Genomic DNA, 18,340 nt, shown 5'->3' on the forward strand with positions numbered 1-18,340 from the left:
GGGTAACGTCAACAAGCGCACCATGCACAAATATGAGCAGGAGTCAAAAAAGGCAGGAAAAGCTTCATTCGCCTACGCCTGGGTTCTGGATGAAACTGGGGAGGAGAGGGACAGGTACAAGTGCATACAAAGTGTAAAGAAAATGGTGACAAACACGCGTGTTTGATTTTGAGCATATTTAAACAAACACAATATTGGTTATTCTTCATATCATCTTCATTTTGAAGACAAATTAGACAAATAAGATTTTCTGTGATTACAAAGACAAATCTTTTGCCAGGCTGCACATTTTTTGCACTGCTAAGCAATGGCAACTTAATTAGATATTACATGTGAAAAGATTCAGAAAAAAATGTTTGTTTATTAGGAGTTTTTTTTTATTTAAAAGCTCAACCGTGTGATTCTGGTCACATTTATCATGGGCAGTGTGCCGCTCGCTGTTCTAAGACTGTCCCTGCTTGCTCTCTCTGTTACGAGAGTGAAACGGAAGTGAAATGTTGCAGAAACAGAAAGTGTCTTGGGTGGGAACATGCAGACACTTATCACTAACTTCTGAAGTAGATTCATAATATCGGAGAGCCCCACCCAACAGTGAATATTGATAATGGAAGAAAAAAAAACAGATTTGTACTTTAATCTTCATAATACGTCTATCAGATGTATTAATACTTTATGAGCAGCATTCTCCACCTACATACAGATGCAGATAAATTTGTTGGTACCCTTCCACGATTGTAAAATACACAACTGATGTGATGCATTTGGATGAATTCCAGTGAGACTGTTTTGTGTTTTTTATGCCAATAATGGAGCCCTCTTGGGTCTTCTTCCATGAAACCATTATGATTCAAAATGCATCAGATGGTGTGATCAGAAAGTGACCTTCATTGAACTTAGGGTTCGGCTTGAATAGGTTTTGAATGGTTTCCTTGATTTTTCCCACCATCTGCACTATCCGTTTGATTAAACCGGGGTTGCATTTCCTCTTGCGTCCACGTTCTGGGAGGTTGTCCACAGTTTTATGAACCTTATACTTTTTAATAATATTGTCAACTGTGGTCACATCAGCATGAAGCTAATGTTGTAGCCTTTAGCTTTAATCTGGATTATCTATTATATTCTTTCTGAGCTCCTCAGACAGGTCTTGCCTTTGCTTTCTCTGCTCCATGTTCAGTGTGATGCTCACAACAATGCTAAACTACACAAGAGCTGTTTGTTCCTAATAAATAGGTTGAATGTCAGATAGAAAGCTTAAAGCCACCTTTGACACTAATTAAGGTCAAAAGCCTTTTTTGATTAACCTTTATTTAACCAGGCAAATCCCATTGAGATCACAGATCTCTTTTGCAAGGGAGGCCTGGGCCTGAATCAACCTAACTTGCATGTTTTTGGTCTGTGGGAGGAAACTGGAGTACCCAGAGAAAACCCACGCAAGCACAAGAAGAACATGCAAACTCCATCCAGAAAGAATCCAGGTCCAACCGGGGATTGAACCTAGGACCTTCTTGCTGTGAGGCAACAGTGCTAACCACTGAGCCGTCGTGCTGCCCAAATATTTTTTTTTAACATGACTATCATACAAAGTCTCTTTAAGGTTACAAACAAATGTGTTTGTGCTATTTTAGTACATCTTTGTAAAATGAAAACAACTCATTTTATGTCACAAATTGTTTACGTGATCACTAAAGGCATGCAGGCGTTAGATAAATGCTTTTCACTGAATCACTTCGTAAGAAAAATGAATCATCTTTTCAGTGAGCTGTAAAAGTACCAACAACTGTATCTAGGTGTTTGTGTTTATATTTTTCCCATTTGTATTGATCATTTTAACATCTGCATGTTTTGTTTTTGTTGTGTGTGTTCCTCTAGAGGTGTGACGATGGACGTGGGCATGACAAAGTTTGAGACGAACTCCAAAGTGGTGACTCTGATGGACGCACCGGGACACAAAGACTTCATTCCCAACATGATAACAGGCGCTGCACAGGTACAACAAGCAAACCTCAATGAGAACATTGCATAAAGCTTTAAAGCCAGTGAATGTTACTGAAGCACACAGGAAGTACAGTTATGGTCTATAAATGACTGGAAAGGACAAGAGACTAATTTTTAAGTGTTATGGTTCAAAGGAGTTTTAAATCCATTAAAACCATAACAGATGAACTGGGAGGAAAATCTTAAAAATATTTATTTTATGTGAGTTTGCTCACTGTGGTGACCCCTGCAGAAGGTAACAGCTGAAAGAAAATTAATAGCATTGATTTACAAATGGATCATATCGCTCTTTGAACCTCAGTTGGAAAAATGGTTTTTATTTCTGACTGGAATCGACTAACAAGTAGTCTGAGATAGGCAAGTTCTGCCATCTTAAAACAACTCTAGGTCGTTTTCACACCAGATAGTCCGGTAGACTTGGTTCGGTTCGGGACCAATATTCATGACCTTTTGTTTACATTTGAGCTGGTGCGTTTGCATTCACACTGTGCAGTCGAGTCAACCTGTACAACCAACCTGTTCCCCCGCTCGCCTGTGGGGGTGCTGCAGCAACAACTACTGAAAGAAACGACACAAAAACCTCTGAAGACACTTGTTCTTCTTCTTCTTCTGTAAATAAAAACAAAAACGAAGTGGCATCAAGTTTTAGCAGTTTTAAGAGTTATATTTTGTCATTTTTCAAAAATGGACTTGGCATGAGCAGAAGATGAGACAGAAGACCATGGAGAATATTGTTTTTCACACAAGGCAGCTGACGGCTCCATATAAGGTCAGAGAAATGCGTGTTTGTTTGTCCTGCGGAGCGGGGCCCGGTCTGTTTACATTCACACTGCACTCGAACCGCGCTGGAGTTCGCTTCTACCGGACCGAGACCTAGGTTTTAGCCCGGGCCAGAGTTCGCCTTTTTGTTCCGTGACAGAGTTCGATGGCGCGTTCACACCTCCCTAAACAAACAGGACTTTCAAGGAAAATGAGCTAGAGTTCGATTAAAGCGGACTAAACAGGGCTAGTGTGAATGCACCCTTAGTCTCAAAAATATGCACAGTGGTGTTTGTGAAAGTGACTTTATAAATCTTCATCAATAAGGCGTTTCATTGATTTTATATAGGATTTATATCCTATATATATTTAAATAGGGCCAATCCACTTTGGTCTAATCCTCGCTGACTATTCAAGTTGTGTTTACTTGTCATATGCAGGTTAACACAGGGTTAACAGTATAATGAAATGCTTAGGATGAGAAGAACCGATTTGACTCGCTAAAAAAAATTAAAGAACAAACAAACAAACAAACAAGAAATGCTAGAAGCATGCAATAAGTACAAAAATAAAGTACCAAAAGGTGGAAAAGTAGTTGTAATATTTTCAACATCCTAAAGAGAGCTATTAAACAACAACATGGTAGAATATAATGGTGCAAGCAGGATTAATTTAAATGAATAAGTATTTCAAGGTAGTAATATAAGCTAAAATGCACATATTGCACATAATTAACATATACTACACGATTAGCCATTAGCTCTTCAGTTTGCTCAGAGTTAAACTGTTGTTTTCAAACTGAACCTGTTCAAAGAGCTTTCTCAACATATTAATTCTTCATGGCCAGTCCACAGAGCCCCTCTTCAAAAGATGTGAACTATCCCTTTAATTGATCCTCAAAGATCTCTTTGACACACACCTTTTGATTAAAATGGTGTCCACCCCACCCTCTGCTCCGTACACCGACATCCCGCCTCACCCTTCACTTCATTGTTTGTGGTTTGGGTGTGGGCGTCACAAGGTGTTTTTTTATTTTGGGTGTGCTCGACTGTCACTATTTTAGAAAATTGGTGTAATTTATCTTTTTACAATATGACTGTCATCTCAGTCGACCTCATTCGTGTAGTGAATAAGGGGTTTCTGTTTGAGGTAAACCCCTTCGTCATGATCTGTGCGGCTTCTGATGATGGTTTTGTCTCACGTTAGCTCCAGTAAATTGCAAAAGTTCTAATAAGTTGAAGTTTTATAGGTAAATCCAATGACTATTTTGAGAGTTTTACTAAAATCTGTTCTCTTATACAGTGCCTTGCAGAAGTATTCACCCCCTTGAACTTTTCAACCTTTTGCCACATTTCAGGCTTCAAAAATAAAGATATAAAATTTAAATTTTTTGTGAAGAATCAACAACAAGTGGGACACAATCGTGAAGTGGAATGAAATTTATTGGATGTGTCAAACTTTTTTAACAAATAAGAAACTGAAAAGTGGGGCGTGCAATATTATTTGGCCCCCTTGCGTTAATACTTTGTAGCGCCGCCTTTTGCTGCAGTTCCAGCTGCAAGTCTCTTGGGGTATGTCTCTATCAGTTTTGCACATGGAGACACTGAAATTCTTGCCCATTCTTCTTTGCAAAACAGCTCGAGCTCAGTGAGGTTGGATGGAGAACGTTTGTGAACAGCAGTCTTCAGCTCTTTCCACAGATTCTCGATTGGATTCAGGTCTGGACTTTGACTTGGCCATTCCAACACCTAGATACTACCTAGATATTTGTGAACCATTCCATTGTAGATTTGATTTTATGTTTTGGATCATTGTCTTGTTGGAAGATAAATCTCCGTCCCAGTCTCAGGTCTCTTGCAGACTCAAACAGGTTTTCTTCCAGAATGGTCCTGTATTTGGCCCCATCTATCTTCCCATCAAGTCTGACCATCTTCCCTGTCCCTGCTGACGAAAAGCAGGCCCAAACCATGATGCTGCCACCACCATGTTTGACAGTGGGGATGGTGTGTTCAGGATGATGAGCTGTGTTGCTTTTACGCCAAACATATCATTTTGCATTGTGGCCAAACAGTTTGATTTTGGTTTCATCTGACCAGAGCTCCTTCTTCCACATGTTTGGTGTGTCTCCCAGGTGCTTGTGGCAAACTTTAAACAACACTTTTTATGGATATCTTTGAGAAATGTCTTTCTTCTTGCCACTCTTCCATAAAGGCCAGATTTGTGCAGTGTACGACTGATTGTTGTCCTATGGACAGACTCTCCCACCTCAGCTGTAGATCTCTGCAGTTCATCCAGAGTGATCATGGGCCTCTTGGCTGCATCTCTGATCAGTCTTCTCCTTGTTCGAGATGAAAGTTTAGAGGGACGGCCGGGTCTTGGTAGATTTGCAGTGGTCTGATACTCCTTCCATTTCAATATGATTGCTTGCACAGTGCTCCTTGGGATGTTTAAACCTTGGGAAATCTTTTTGTATCCAAATCCGGCTTTAAACTTCTCCACAACAATATCTCGGACCTGCCTGGTGTGTTCCTTGGTCTTCATGATGCTCTCTGTGCTTTGAACAGAACCCTGAGACTATCACAGAGCAGGTGCATTTATACGGAGACTTGATTACACACAGGTGGATTCTATTTATCATCTTCAGTCATTTGGGACAACATTGGATCATTCATAGATCCTCACTGAACTTCTGGAGTGAGTTTGCTGCACTCAAAGTAAAGAGGCCAAATAATATTGCACGCCCCACTTTTCAGTTTTTTATTTGTTAAAAAAGTTTGACACATTCAATAAATTTCATTCCACTTCACGATTGTGTCCCACTTGTTGATGATTCTTCACAAAAAATAAAAATTTTATATCTTTATGTTTGAAGCCTGAAATGTGGCAAAAGGTTGAAAAGTTCAAGGGGGCCGAATACTTTCGCAAGGCCCTGTAGCCACACAGAAAGAAAGGTGATGAGATTTGCAGACACTTGTCTAAGCGCAGCTCTTTCAGGTCCTGTCCGTGTTTTACTCATCGGTCTGGACCTGGACTGGGTCCGTGCATCGCTTCTCTCTCAGACATTTGGTTGCAGATTGCTGATGTGGTTATTTGGGATTGATGCTCTGTTCTGTGCCAAGCTTCCACTCTTGGACAGACGTCGTCACCTTGGAATCTGTTATACTTTGACCTATAAAGGAGTTCACGGTCGACTCAGTGACTACGAGCTGCTCTGGCAGCAGAACAAACCCTCGCAGCTCCATCACCTCCTAGAAAGTCGATCAACTGTCTTAAATGGTTTGATAGCTCTTTCTCACTGCAGAAAGATTAAATCCACATTAGTTAGATGAAGGCAGCGTTGCTTCTCTAAGGTCATCACTAATGTCCTTATTGTTTAGCATTATTTTAACCCATGCAGAGATGCTTCAGACCAGCAAACTTTAAAAATGTCTGCTTTGTTGCTCTTTTTGTTGCTTTTTTTTGGTTCCAGTTGTTTTTGTTTAAACTTTTTTTGTGCCTACTCTGCACACCCACACTATGGTTATGACCGCGACGTATTTTTGTAGTTTTGTGTGTTGCTGCTTTGCCATCGTGCCATCGTGGGTCAGTCCTTCCAGCCTTGAGCTCATGCCTGTCATGGCGGCTGTCTCCACGATCCTCCTTCAGCCTGCACGGACCGAACTCTACAGAACAGTTTGGTTCCACAGGGAAACCTTGGATGTCCTATGTCTGCCAGACTTGTTTCTGGAGGGCAGTCATCGTCTGTTGCTGCTATCATTGTTATCACATGCTGCTAATGCTGCGCTGCTAACAAGACCACACCGCTAACAGAACCATGTTGCTAAAAGAACCATGTTGCTAAAAGAACCTCACTGCCATCAGAACCACTCTGCTAATAGGACCATGCTGCTGTAGACTTTTTTTTTTTTTTTTCACTTATGGCGCCTTGTTTTAGTAGTTTTGCTGCATGCTTTGGTATTTGTTTTTTGGGTTTTTTTGGCGAGTCGAGACGGTTCTTCTCGTCCTCAGCATTTCGTTGCATTGTTGACCTTGTGTTGATCTGCATATGACAAATAAACCTAAACCTTTACAGCGCTGCTCTGATCTGTAAATTCACTGCATTTGATGAAGAGCACTCGGCTACTACTGATGCTCTAAATTCAGATGTAAGCAGTAAAGGTGGCTTCTGAGCTTTAGATGATTTTTTCATTAAACCAATAATGCGTTGATTGTATTGTCCAGCTAAGCTTTTATTTGCTTTGTTTAAAGATCTGGTAAGAAACTGTATTTTTTTTCTTGCTATTCTAAACCTTAGAATGAAACAACTTTTTTTCGTATTGCTGTATTTCTCCATTTCTACAGTCAATTTGGAGCATTTGTAAGTGATGACAAGTTCACTTTAGATCTCCTGATTCTCCCGTCCCTGCAGGCGGACGTGGCGGTGCTGGTGGTGGATGCCAGCAGAGGAGAGTTTGAGGCCGGCTTCGAGGCCGGCGGTCAGACCAGGGAGCACGCTCTGCTGGTGCGATCGCTGGGCGTCACCCAGCTGGCCGTTGCTGTCAACAAGATGGACCAGGTCAGACCCGCCAGGAGTGCTTTGATAAAAAAAAAAAAAAAAAGTATTGCCGTGTAATGAAGGGTTGGATGAATGGACAAATATATCATCCATCAGCAACTTGTCTGGTGTTAAACAATAATTTCCACTGTATTTTTGCTAGTGTGACTTTTTCTTTTAAGAGTTTGGCCTGTAAAAAAAAACTAAGCACATAATTTCCTGCAGCAGCAAAGCCTCTGGTTTTCCTTCACCCACTCCGCCTACTGATGGACACCTGCTGAGAGGCTCTTTTATTACTCAATGAGGATCAGAGTCATTTGTTTTAAGTTATCAATTCTGGTAATAAAATAAAATAAAAAGTCAAAATGACAAGATACAGGTCAAATAAACTTGTTAGGAGAAATATTTGTTCTAAAAAAATCATCTGTTGCTTAGCTGCTTAGGCAACTGTATAACTAAAAAAAAAAGTAATACTACTTTTTAATGGCCAACCCTTGAAATTTAATCATTTATTTCATGTTACAAGTTTGAAGCAAGTCTTTTGTTTAAAACAAAAGTCATCCTTGTTTTCTTTTTGGTCACAAACAGGCTACACCTCCACAGTTGTATGGAGAACAGAGTTATCCTTTTAGAAGAATTCATCGTGACTGTTGAAGTGATGCTGGACGACCGAGACATTTGAACCTTTCATCCAGCCACAGTTTAATCTGATACCTATGGTAAAACAGTGCGAAAACAAAAAAGATACTCCTGTAGAGTTGATCATGATTTTTAGAGAGAAGAGGGGAACACAGCAGGAGTTTGTGAGAAGCAGTGTGAAAGAACACTCACACCAAATGAAAACACTTTATTCTAGTTTTATTTTTATTGTTCTTAAAGACAGAATAGCTGTCAAGATATATGATTTTCAGTGCTTATAGCTTCTACATCATTAAATGACACCCCCCCCCCCCCAAAAAAAAAATTTTTTTTTTAAAATTTTTTCCTTGCAGCTTTTTTTTTTTTAATTTCTTTTCAGCAGAAGAGAAATAAGATCACTTTTTCCTATTCGACCTGATGTCTCTGACCGTTCTGTTCCCTCTGACTCAGGTTTCAAATGTGAACAAACAACTCGTAATTGTCTCTGCTGACTTCTCTCATTTATTTTAAATTGGGTGGAAAACTTTTACTACTGAATGACATACTTATTGGTTACTTTTATCATAGATAACATGCATGCAAAACATTTGGATGACAAACAAAGAAAAATCATGTGTTATGACAGATATTCTGGCTTTAAGGAAACTCTTGACTCAGTTTCAAACAGTGTTCACAGATAAATGTTTGAACTAATTAACATTTTAGAGTCTTGTTCATAATTCGTCTTCCCATTGAACAAGTGGCTTAAAATTATTATCAGACGTACTGTAATTTCTGGACTAATGTGTGCACCTGAATATAAGCCCCACCCACTAAATTTAAAAACACAGTAGTCCCTCGTTTATCGTGGGGGATCTGTACCCTGAAGACCTGCGATAAGTGAAAAACCGTGAAGTAGGAATAGTAGTACAAGTAGTAGTTTATTTTCATATAGATATATATGATACATATTTATTAAGGCATTTTAAACCCTTCCCACATTCTTGCAATATCCTAAACAATGTTTTAGAACTCTAAACACTGAGCACAGAATGTGATGATTTCAGCGCCCTGCCTCCGCTGCTCTCAGCCACCTGTAAGCACTCTTGGCCACGCCCACTTCTATGCTCTGCACGGTGAACAGCTGTTCAGTTGCAGCACAAAGATGCTAAATAATTTAAAATAATTTATTTTAAATAAAAATTTTGTGACAGTTGTGCGGCTCATCCGTCAATCAGTCAGTTGTGTGTCATATCCAATCTTATTTTGAAAAACCGCGATAGAGCGAGTCCGCAATAAATGAACTGCAAAGTAGCGAGGGACTACTGTATATATACATATATATTTTTTGTACATATATAGGCTGCACTTGTCTATAAGCTGCAGGTGTCCACGTTGTAACATGATATCTTTACACAGAAAGATTTTTTTAAACTTTTAATTAAATATGTACCCGTAACATACACAGATGCATACAGTACTTCTTTTTTTTTCTGAACAGTGCCTGTAACTCGTCTGGTTATAAAAGCAAAATACAGTAGACCTGTTCAGTAATTTAATTGGTCAGATTATTTTTTTTTTACTTTATTTAAACAGGTAGTCTCATTGAATCACAAGGACCCAGCCCCCAAGAGAGACGTGTATTGGGCAGCTATTTGAGCGCCCGGGTGTGACAAGGCTAAATGTTTTGGTGGCATGAAGATTGTTAGCCTGTAAAAAAAAAAAAATAGCCACTGCATTTTATAAGCTGTGGGGTTCAAAGCCTGTGAAAAAAAGAAGCAGCTTATGGTCCAGAAATTACGGTATTTAATATAAGGAATTTTACATGAATTGTTAAAATAAAAATGTTTTTCTGACTCAAAACAGGTACTTTTCCTTTTCCACAGAAACGTAAAATACATGTTTTGTCTGTAAATAGTTAATGGACAAAATTTCTGTCATGTTTAGGTTTTGGTTTTACCTTGCAAGCATCATTTTAAGAAGGATCAGATGTTTGCTCACAGTCATTTACGTGTTTTTTTTGTGTGTGTGTGTGTGCGTGTGTGATAAAGTTTACAGTTTGCTAAAATAACAAAGCTGCTTTTGATGGTTTTCTGCTCAAAGATGCTCAATTTATTTGTTTTGTTCCCTCCAGATGTTCACATCAGGACAGGAGGCAGGTTTTAATTTTATTTTTGGGAACACGTTTCGTGTTTTTTATTGCAACAATCACCGTTATGTTGTCATCTCGTTTTCATTCCAAAGCTGAGCCGAAGGGGGAACTTTCTTCTTGTTTATATTTCCTTCTCTGTGTGTGTTTTACAAATCAGGTGAACTGGCAACAGGAGCGGTTCCAAGAAATCACCTCCAAACTGGGCCATTTCCTAAAGCAGGCAGGATTCAAGGTAAGTGGATTCACTTGAATCTTTCTGCACAAATCAACCTATTAGGCTATTTCTGCTCCAAATTACGGACTAAATAAGAAATTTATACAGAAATGTTTGCTTTATCCAAATCATTGTGTTTTTCCAGGAGTCGGATGTTTTCCTCGTCCCCACCAGCGGCCTGTCGGGTGAAAACCTCATTAACAGGAGTTCAGTACCGGAGCTCACGTCTTGGTACACCGGAGCCAGCCTGCTGGAGCAGATCGGTAATCCACCACGCTTTTATTGCCTTTTAACACCCAGAAACAAGCTTTTTGAGATGGAATTAAAACAACAGATGAAGTCCAAAACTTAGTCACCAGGTTTGAGCTTTGTTGTTTTTGTACAAGCTGACGTTACAAAGTATAAATTAAAATCCCAATAAGACTGTAAACGTTGAAAGCTTTTCATAAAACGAGTTTCCCTCTGAATGATCCTTTAGACAAGAAGTGATCACTTGGATCTGCATTTGTAAAACAAACTCAAAGGTGTTTTTTTTTTTTTTTTTTCAAGAAATGAACGTGTTAGCAGCAACTAGTGTTTTATTGTTGTTGTTTTACTCTGCAGCTCATTCAAAAGCAGATCTGTGTTGAAGAACTTTATGCAGGCTAAAATAAAAGTCAGGTGATAATTAAAGGTTTAATAATAGTTGAACAAGCAGCTGTAGTTATTTATTTTTCAAATGCAGTGAATAGAAAATAATGTGGTTCTGAAATAACTTTGTCTTGGGATGAGTAAATGAGCTTTAAATGTAGACAAAAGCAGGAGTACAGTTGGTTTGCGTTCAGATTTTCTTGCAGCTTTACTGTGGTTTAAACTGACCCCGACACTCAAGGAAGATCCATTTCAGTTTGGTTCTTGTTGCCTCTTTGGGAACAGGTTTGCTGTAAAGTCATGTGGCTTTTAATAAAGAAGATTCAGGAATAGGTACCATAAACTGACCTTTGGGCATAAAGTAAAGCTTACTTTACAGTTTGGGTTGATCATCAGTGATTTATGAATTTTCAAAGTCTTGTTAAAATTGCTGTATTTGTCGCAGCTGTCTCGTTGTGACTCGGGCACCTGGTAGTGACCTTTATACCATTATAATATCATCATAATGCCATTATAATAATGATCTCGCCTTACTTTGTTGTGACTGGAAGCCATTAGGACTCCATTGATGGGAGCTGCCAGAGCCTGTGCACTGGGGATGTGGGGCTTTAAGTCCCGCCTACTTCCCCGCACACAATTCTGGTACTGTATGACCCTACGTTTAAACATTAAATTACTAATAATTACAGCTAAACTTGTAATATGTGAACATACAGCAGCAAGATAAGAGAATATCTGAGAGGTTTTTATTAATACCGAGGGCAAAGTACTGTTCCTTTATGTGGAGGGGCGGGACTTAAAACTTGCACTGGGACTACCCTTTGAGGATGCGGGTCACCTTCTGGGATCTCATCTGGGGTCCACCATTCTGATGGCATTGACGTACCAGTAATTCAATTCAGTTCAGTTTATTTATATAGCAGCAAGTCACAACAGAAGTCATCTCAGGGCACTGAACAGAAACATTCATATATATAAAATAATTTAACATTATTTATCTGAGGAGCAGACTGTTTTTTCATCACAGACTCATCTTGAGCAAGCATGAAGGTGACAGTGGAAAGGAAAAACTCCCTCATGAGGAAGAAACCTTTATCAGAACCAGGCTCAGGACAAGCGGCCATCTGCTTCGACTGGCTGGGTTTGAGAGGAACAGGAAGAAGGAACAGATACACAATGGCAGGTCGAGAATCACATGTTAAGATAGAAATAGTATCAAATGAAAACTATTCAATTTTAACAAATTATTTAAGGAAATGAGGTCAATTTGTCCTCCAGTAGTCTAAGCCTATAGCAGCATAACAAGCCAACCCTAACTATAGGATTTATCAAAAATGAAAGACTTAACACTGGACAATGTGTCAGCCTCATGGACAGAAACTAGAAGTTGGTTCCACAAGAGAGGAGCCTGATAACTGAAAGATCTTCCTCCCATTCTGCTTTTGGAAACTCTAGGAACCGCAAGTAAGCCTACAGTCTGAGAGCGAAGTGCTCTGATAGGAAAATATGGAACAATAAGATCTCGAATATAAGATGGAGCTAGGTTGTTGAGAGCTTTGTAGATTAGAAGTAAGATTTTGAAATCAATTCTGAATTTGACAGGGAGCCAATGAACAACACAAAGTTGTTTCTTAATAGTGCTTTTCCTGTCAGCGTTCCTGTTTTTTTTGTTTGTTTGTTTGTTTTTTGGACACATCTACTACTCACCATCCCTGTCTCTAAAAACAAAATAACTGACAATCCCTGCATCTGTCTGTCAAAGTAATTTATTTTGAAAGGATTATAAGGTGGAAACTATTGTCACAGGTGAGCTCAGCTGTACTGTCAGAATCTCTGCATCATTGATTCATTGGACGTGTGAAAATGAAGGAAAATAAGATAAACAAAGTCTCCGTACCTGAGGCATCTGTCTTTAGAGGGTTTTCACCTGCAGGACTTAAGACGAATGAACTTTAATTAACCACAAGTCCTCATTCCAACGATGTGGACCTGGGAGTTTTGGAACAGGCACCACTTATAAAGTCATAAATCAGCAGCTCGTTAGGATCCTTACTTGATGTTTTTTTCTTGCAGTTTTGTGCTGAATGCAATACTTTGCATCTTTTTTGTATTTGAGTGAGGAATACTTTATCTCCATCTACTTTTCATCCATAGTTGCTCAGTGCTCTGCCACCGGTGCAGCCATGTTTCTGAAATATTATTTTGACAGATGGTTTTAATTCAGACCGGACATTTACCAGCTGAGTGCCACTTCATGAAGCACCGACTAACTTTGTAAAGATTTGCAGAAACATTAACTCATCAAACGTATTTTATTGTCTCTTGATCATTAAAGTGCGGACCCCCCACTCTCAGAGAAATGATTCAATAATCACATGCAGTCAGACCTTTCACAATGTTTACTACATGTTCCTGCCACCTGTTGTTTACTTCCTCTTCTACTGTTCTTTGTTTCCTTCTCTCTTTAAGATGCATTCAAAGCCCCTCAGCGGTCTGTAGACAAACCTTTCAGACTGTGCGTCTCAGACGTGTTCAAAGGTAAACGCCACATTAAATTGTATTAACGAGCCGCCCCGTGTCTCGTGTAAATGTTTGTAACATAACAAACGCAACGCAACACATTTTTGGTTTGTTTGTCGCTGTCTCTGCAGACCAGGGTTCAGGCTTCTGTGTGACTGGGAAGATCGAGGCCGGTTACATTCAGACTGGAGACAAAATACTGGCAATGCCGCCCAACGAAACTTGCACTGTTAAAGGTATGCACATATTTGATCACGGCTGATTGACCTTTTTGTTTGTTTGTCTTAAAATAGGTAACAGTTGCGAGTATTAAACAAATGCAGAAAAAAGTGCAAATTTATGACAGTTCTACCTGCATTATTATTTTTTATGCATCTGTTGTTACACATGATAAACACTGCCCCCCTGTGGCCAGTGGTGGAAATAAACTGTCTCTTTTTAGGAATAACTCTCCACGACGAGGCTCTGGACTGGGCTGCAGCAGGAGATCATGTCAGCCTCACCGTCACTGGCATAGACATCATCAAGATTAAGTAAACAAATGAAAACGAGACAAATGACATTCAAAACAGCAGCTGTCTTAAAATAAATGTTTTCCGAATCATTCTTATAATCCGTTCTGTTTGGTGTTATGTGATTCATAACGCTGCACAATCTGCAGTTTTGAATAAATTCCTTCGCTCTGTTTTCCATGCAAATCGTCTTACGTGCTTCCCTGCAGTGTCGGCTGTGTGTTCTGCCATCCAAAAGAGCCGATTCGGGTCTGTACTCGATTCCGAGCCAGAATCCTCCTCTTCAACATCGAGGTTCCCATCACGCAAGGCTTTCCAGTAAGTGCCCCAAACAGATCCAACCGAGACCTCCTGTGAGCTTCTTTTCTAGAGGTGTGATGCAACATGAGTGCTTTTTGTTAATTTTTTTTTTCATATTTCCCTACAGCTAATGAGCAATTGCATTTGTTAATAAATAAGAGTAGATGTGCTCATTTCTACTAAAACTTGTATGTTCAAAGAATTATCACCTCTTATTTCTCAGTATCTGAGGTAAACAAAATAAAAAGCATGAACAAACATACAACAACGCAAATATTTCTTAGTTAACACCTGCCTTTCATGGAGGTGAGCGATAGCCAAGGTTTGCGTGTTTGTTAGTAAAATATCTCATGATCCACAGAACAAGTGTGACAAGTCTGTGAGAAAGTAATCACTGATTAACTCGAGGCAACCCACTTCAAGATGGTCGCTACAGCTAATCAACAACAGCAAACACAAAATAGGTCACAACTGATCATTCTTTACAGTTAATAAGCTAAAACCTGGTGTGGTAGTAGCTGAGAGTGATTCCCAGCACATGCTCTGAGCACCAGCAGCTCTTTCTTTAAGATGCTGGTGTAAGGTGGTGAGTGACTGTCATTCATTCAGTGAATTTTAGTTTAATTAGATTTTTTTTTCCTTAACTAAACATGATATTTGCATGTATTTATTTTGACCCTCAAACAGTTTCTGTGTGGAGTTTGCTCCTGTTTATTTAATTTTATTTTTTTCAATTTGTGCATGCTTTACATGGGCAACTGTGGCTGAGTGGTTAGAGCAGTTGTCCTCTAATGCGAGAGTTGGGGGTTTGATTCCACCAGCAGTCAAATGCCGATGTGTCCCTGGGCAAGACACTGAACCCCTCATTGCCTCTGATGTGTGTCCCATCGGTGCATGAATGTGATAAAGCTCTGATTAGTCTTTGTAGAGATCTAGTAGAGTGCTGTATGAGTGGGTAAATGAGGGCACAGATTGCAGCGCAGAGAGTTTTGTATATCTTGAGAAGATAGAAAGGTGCTTTGAAAGTACAGTCCATTTACTATTTTCAAAGCAACCTTCACGGCGTGTGTTTCTGTAGGTGTTGCTGCACTACCAGACCGTCAGCGAGCCGGCCACCATCAGGAAACTGATCAGCATTCTGCACAAGAGCAGCGGTGAAGTCCTCAAGAAGAAACCAAAGTGAGTAATAGCAACATCAGATCTTCTTTTGGATTATAAATCTACGCGTCAGTCACAAACAGTTACTCAGCTGTGGTTTTTCCCTGAATAAAACTATGCAGCCAGATACTGTTGTCCCTCGACTATCGCAGGGGTTCTGTTCCAGATACCACCGCGATAGATGAAAAACAAGTAGGAATACTTTTTTTATTTTAGCATTTATATATATTTTGAGGCTTTATAAACCCTTCCCACACTCTTGCAATGTTCTTAATGTTCTAAACTCTTAAACCCACGTAATTTTAACAACATACTTGTATTCAGTTCAGTTTATTTATATAATGCCAAGTCACAACAGAGGTCGTCTCAGGGCACTGTGTGGGTCTTCAGGTCTCTCTTGTAAATGAGTCCCCAAGTCTCAGTAGGACTAACCTGTACAAATAAAGGTGGAATGAATGTGCTTTAAAGTACTGCAAAATTTTACTCGCCAGCGCCGCAGAACAGCAGCTCAGTTCCGGTTCAGCAAACCTACCCTGCAGCGACGAAACCCACCAGGTTGATGTGCATGTGGATGTTTGAGCTTCAGGATGATTTACGACTTTCCTGCCAGTTCTGTCAGCTTAATAGAGAGATTGTTACTTTTGACTGCAATGCTAAACTTTCCCTCCATTTTGGAGAAAGCAGTACTGTTGGCTTCTGGGTAGTGTACCGTATTTTCCGACGTATAAGTCACAGTTTTTTGCATAGATTTGTCAGTCCTGTGACTTAGATACTTTTTTTTTTTCCATATTTGTAATGCAGTTTTTGACTGACGGTTTAAATTTCGAAAAACTGCAACAGCGAGTCCTCCCGTGCCCGCTCGCTTCACTCAGCTGGTTCAGGAGGAGGAACGCTGGAGAAATAGTGGCTCCGGCTGCGATGGGTGGTGCCGCGCCGCCCAGGCAAAATGAAGCTGTTTTGACCATTAAATAAACGCGATGGGTCAGCGGTGACGCATAATAAATGCGACTTTATGCCGAAGCGACTTACCGTATATATATATTTTTTTCCTCTTCTTGATGCTTTTTTTTGATTGATGCAACTTATACGCCAGAAAATACAGTCGTTCTTTTGACCTGCGTTACAGTGTAGGCTTATTGAAAGAAAACTACAAGATGGCGGCGCTTGTCCCAAGTATTTTTTTTTCCCCCTTAACTTTTTATCCCGTACCGTCCCAATCACGTGAGTAAGATTAAAGTTGACAATCGTGTGTCGTGCACAATCTTACATTGAAAAACTGCGAAAGAGCGAGTTCGCGAAAGTCAAACCGCGAAGTAGCGAGGGACTACTGTAGAGTAACGATAAAGTCGGGTGGTCGGAACAGTTGGTGGGCATGGTTCAGGTTTTTTCTTGCATCAGAAGTCTCTCAGATGCTTCGCCTCGTTTCCTAAACGTGAGTCGCTGCTCAGCGTTATTCCTCATGCGTCTGCTCCTTGTCTAGAGGGTTAGACCTCGTGTAGGCGTGTTGTTGACCTCGTCTGTGTCTTTTGTTGTTGAGGTGTTTGAGTAAAGGCATGAATGCTGTCGTGGAGATCCAGACCCAGAGGCCGGTGTCTTTAGAGCTGTACAAGGACTTCAAAGAGCTGGGCCGCTTCATGCTGCGATACGTCGGCTCCACCATCGCTGCGGGGGTCGTCACAGAGGTAAAACGCAACGAAGGTTCGGAACAAACTACTGCAGGCGCTCGTTAAAATATAATTTGATGTTCTGCGACGTGTTTTATCTTTACTTCAGATCAGAGAATGAAGGTTCGTTTCTACCAGCACAGAGCCCGTCGGACTGAACAAATTCTCCCGGAGGTGCCGCTGTGGAATCAGAGATTCTTTTTCCTCTCCATCCAGTTCTCCTGTCGGTGCGGCGGCTTCGTCCAACACTAACTTCACAAACATGTCTCTGTTTAACCCACATCAGACTAAAAAAAAAACCAATCTGTGCTCTCACTGAAGGAACTGCAGTTAATTATTATTGTCAGACCATCTGGATGACTCCTGCGCTCTGCTTCATTTTAGTTAATGAACAAAACTAAATTCCTCTCTTCATATTTCAACATTCAGCTCCCAGTTTAAACTGGGACACGTTGCTCCAAATGAAAAACTGAATGAAAACCTGACGAAAATGTTGCGTCTCTTGGGACTGGATGACAAAAAGGCTTGTTGAAGTATTTTTTGCATTTTGAGTTGCATCGCTGCGAAGAAATGATATGGATCAACGCCTGCTCTCTCCCAGGCGGTCGTTTGTAAAGCAAAACGAAACAATGAAATTTAATTTACTTAGGAGAGAAAGACAAAAGAGCTTGAAAGCTTCCACATGAAAATAAAAGTAAAGCAGCAAACGTGACATTTTAAGGGCTGACTTTTTTTGATGGTTAAAGTCTTTTTGTTTGTTTGAATTCAGGAGATGTTAAATGAATTTCACATCAGCAACTTGTAGTTTGCCTTTTGGTCAAACTGATCCAATCAGTGGAGGAGAACCTCTATCATGTACCAGATTTACAGCGTGACAGTCCTGCATGGCCACAAACCTGATTTCTGTTCAGTCCATAACGCAGAAATGGGACGGCGTCCACTTCCTGTCAGCTGTAGAAGTGACATGCTGCAGCTGGTCTCTGCACCCCAGACAACATGTCCTTTAACGTACAGAAAGAAGAATCAAACGCACACGTTCTGCAGAATAAAATGAGATGGCAACACTTGACCTGAGCTTGGTTTTCTGTTTCCTGTTGATGTGTTTGTTCCACTACAATAATGATACAGGAAGGACAGAGAATAGATCTTGAGCCACTGATGACATTTAAACTTTTTTTTTTTTAAATTAAGGCTATCAGATTTATTTTGATATCATGTTTTAAACAAAAATTTAGAAGAGTTTGACATTTTGGATTTACTATAATTACAAATATTTGCCACGTT

At 40.0% G+C, this 18,340-nt stretch overlaps 1 protein-coding gene across 1 annotated transcript in view; it reads left to right on the forward strand.

Moving 5' to 3' along the window:
• Positions 1-18,125, forward strand: part of hbs1l (HBS1-like translational GTPase) — a gene marked incomplete in the record, with an annotated part of 36,569 nt that extends 18,444 nt beyond the window's left edge. The window contains 12 exon segments of the mRNA XM_037685834.1: positions 1-114; positions 1,870-1,987; positions 7,163-7,309; positions 10,216-10,290; positions 10,418-10,535; positions 13,372-13,440; positions 13,554-13,658; positions 13,865-13,955; positions 14,144-14,252; positions 15,313-15,413; positions 16,930-17,074; positions 17,166-18,125. Coding sequence (XP_037541762.1) covers positions 1-114; positions 1,870-1,987; positions 7,163-7,309; positions 10,216-10,290; positions 10,418-10,535; positions 13,372-13,440; positions 13,554-13,658; positions 13,865-13,955; positions 14,144-14,252; positions 15,313-15,413; positions 16,930-17,074; positions 17,166-17,177 — 1,204 coding nt within the window.
• Positions 18,126-18,340: the final 215 nt, after the last annotated feature.

Source organism: Nematolebias whitei, chromosome 12 (genome assembly GCF_014905685.2).
Source record: "Nematolebias whitei isolate Nwh7 chromosome 12, NemWhi1, whole genome shotgun sequence".
Lineage (NCBI taxonomy): Eukaryota > Metazoa > Chordata > Actinopteri > Cyprinodontiformes > Rivulidae > Nematolebias > Nematolebias whitei.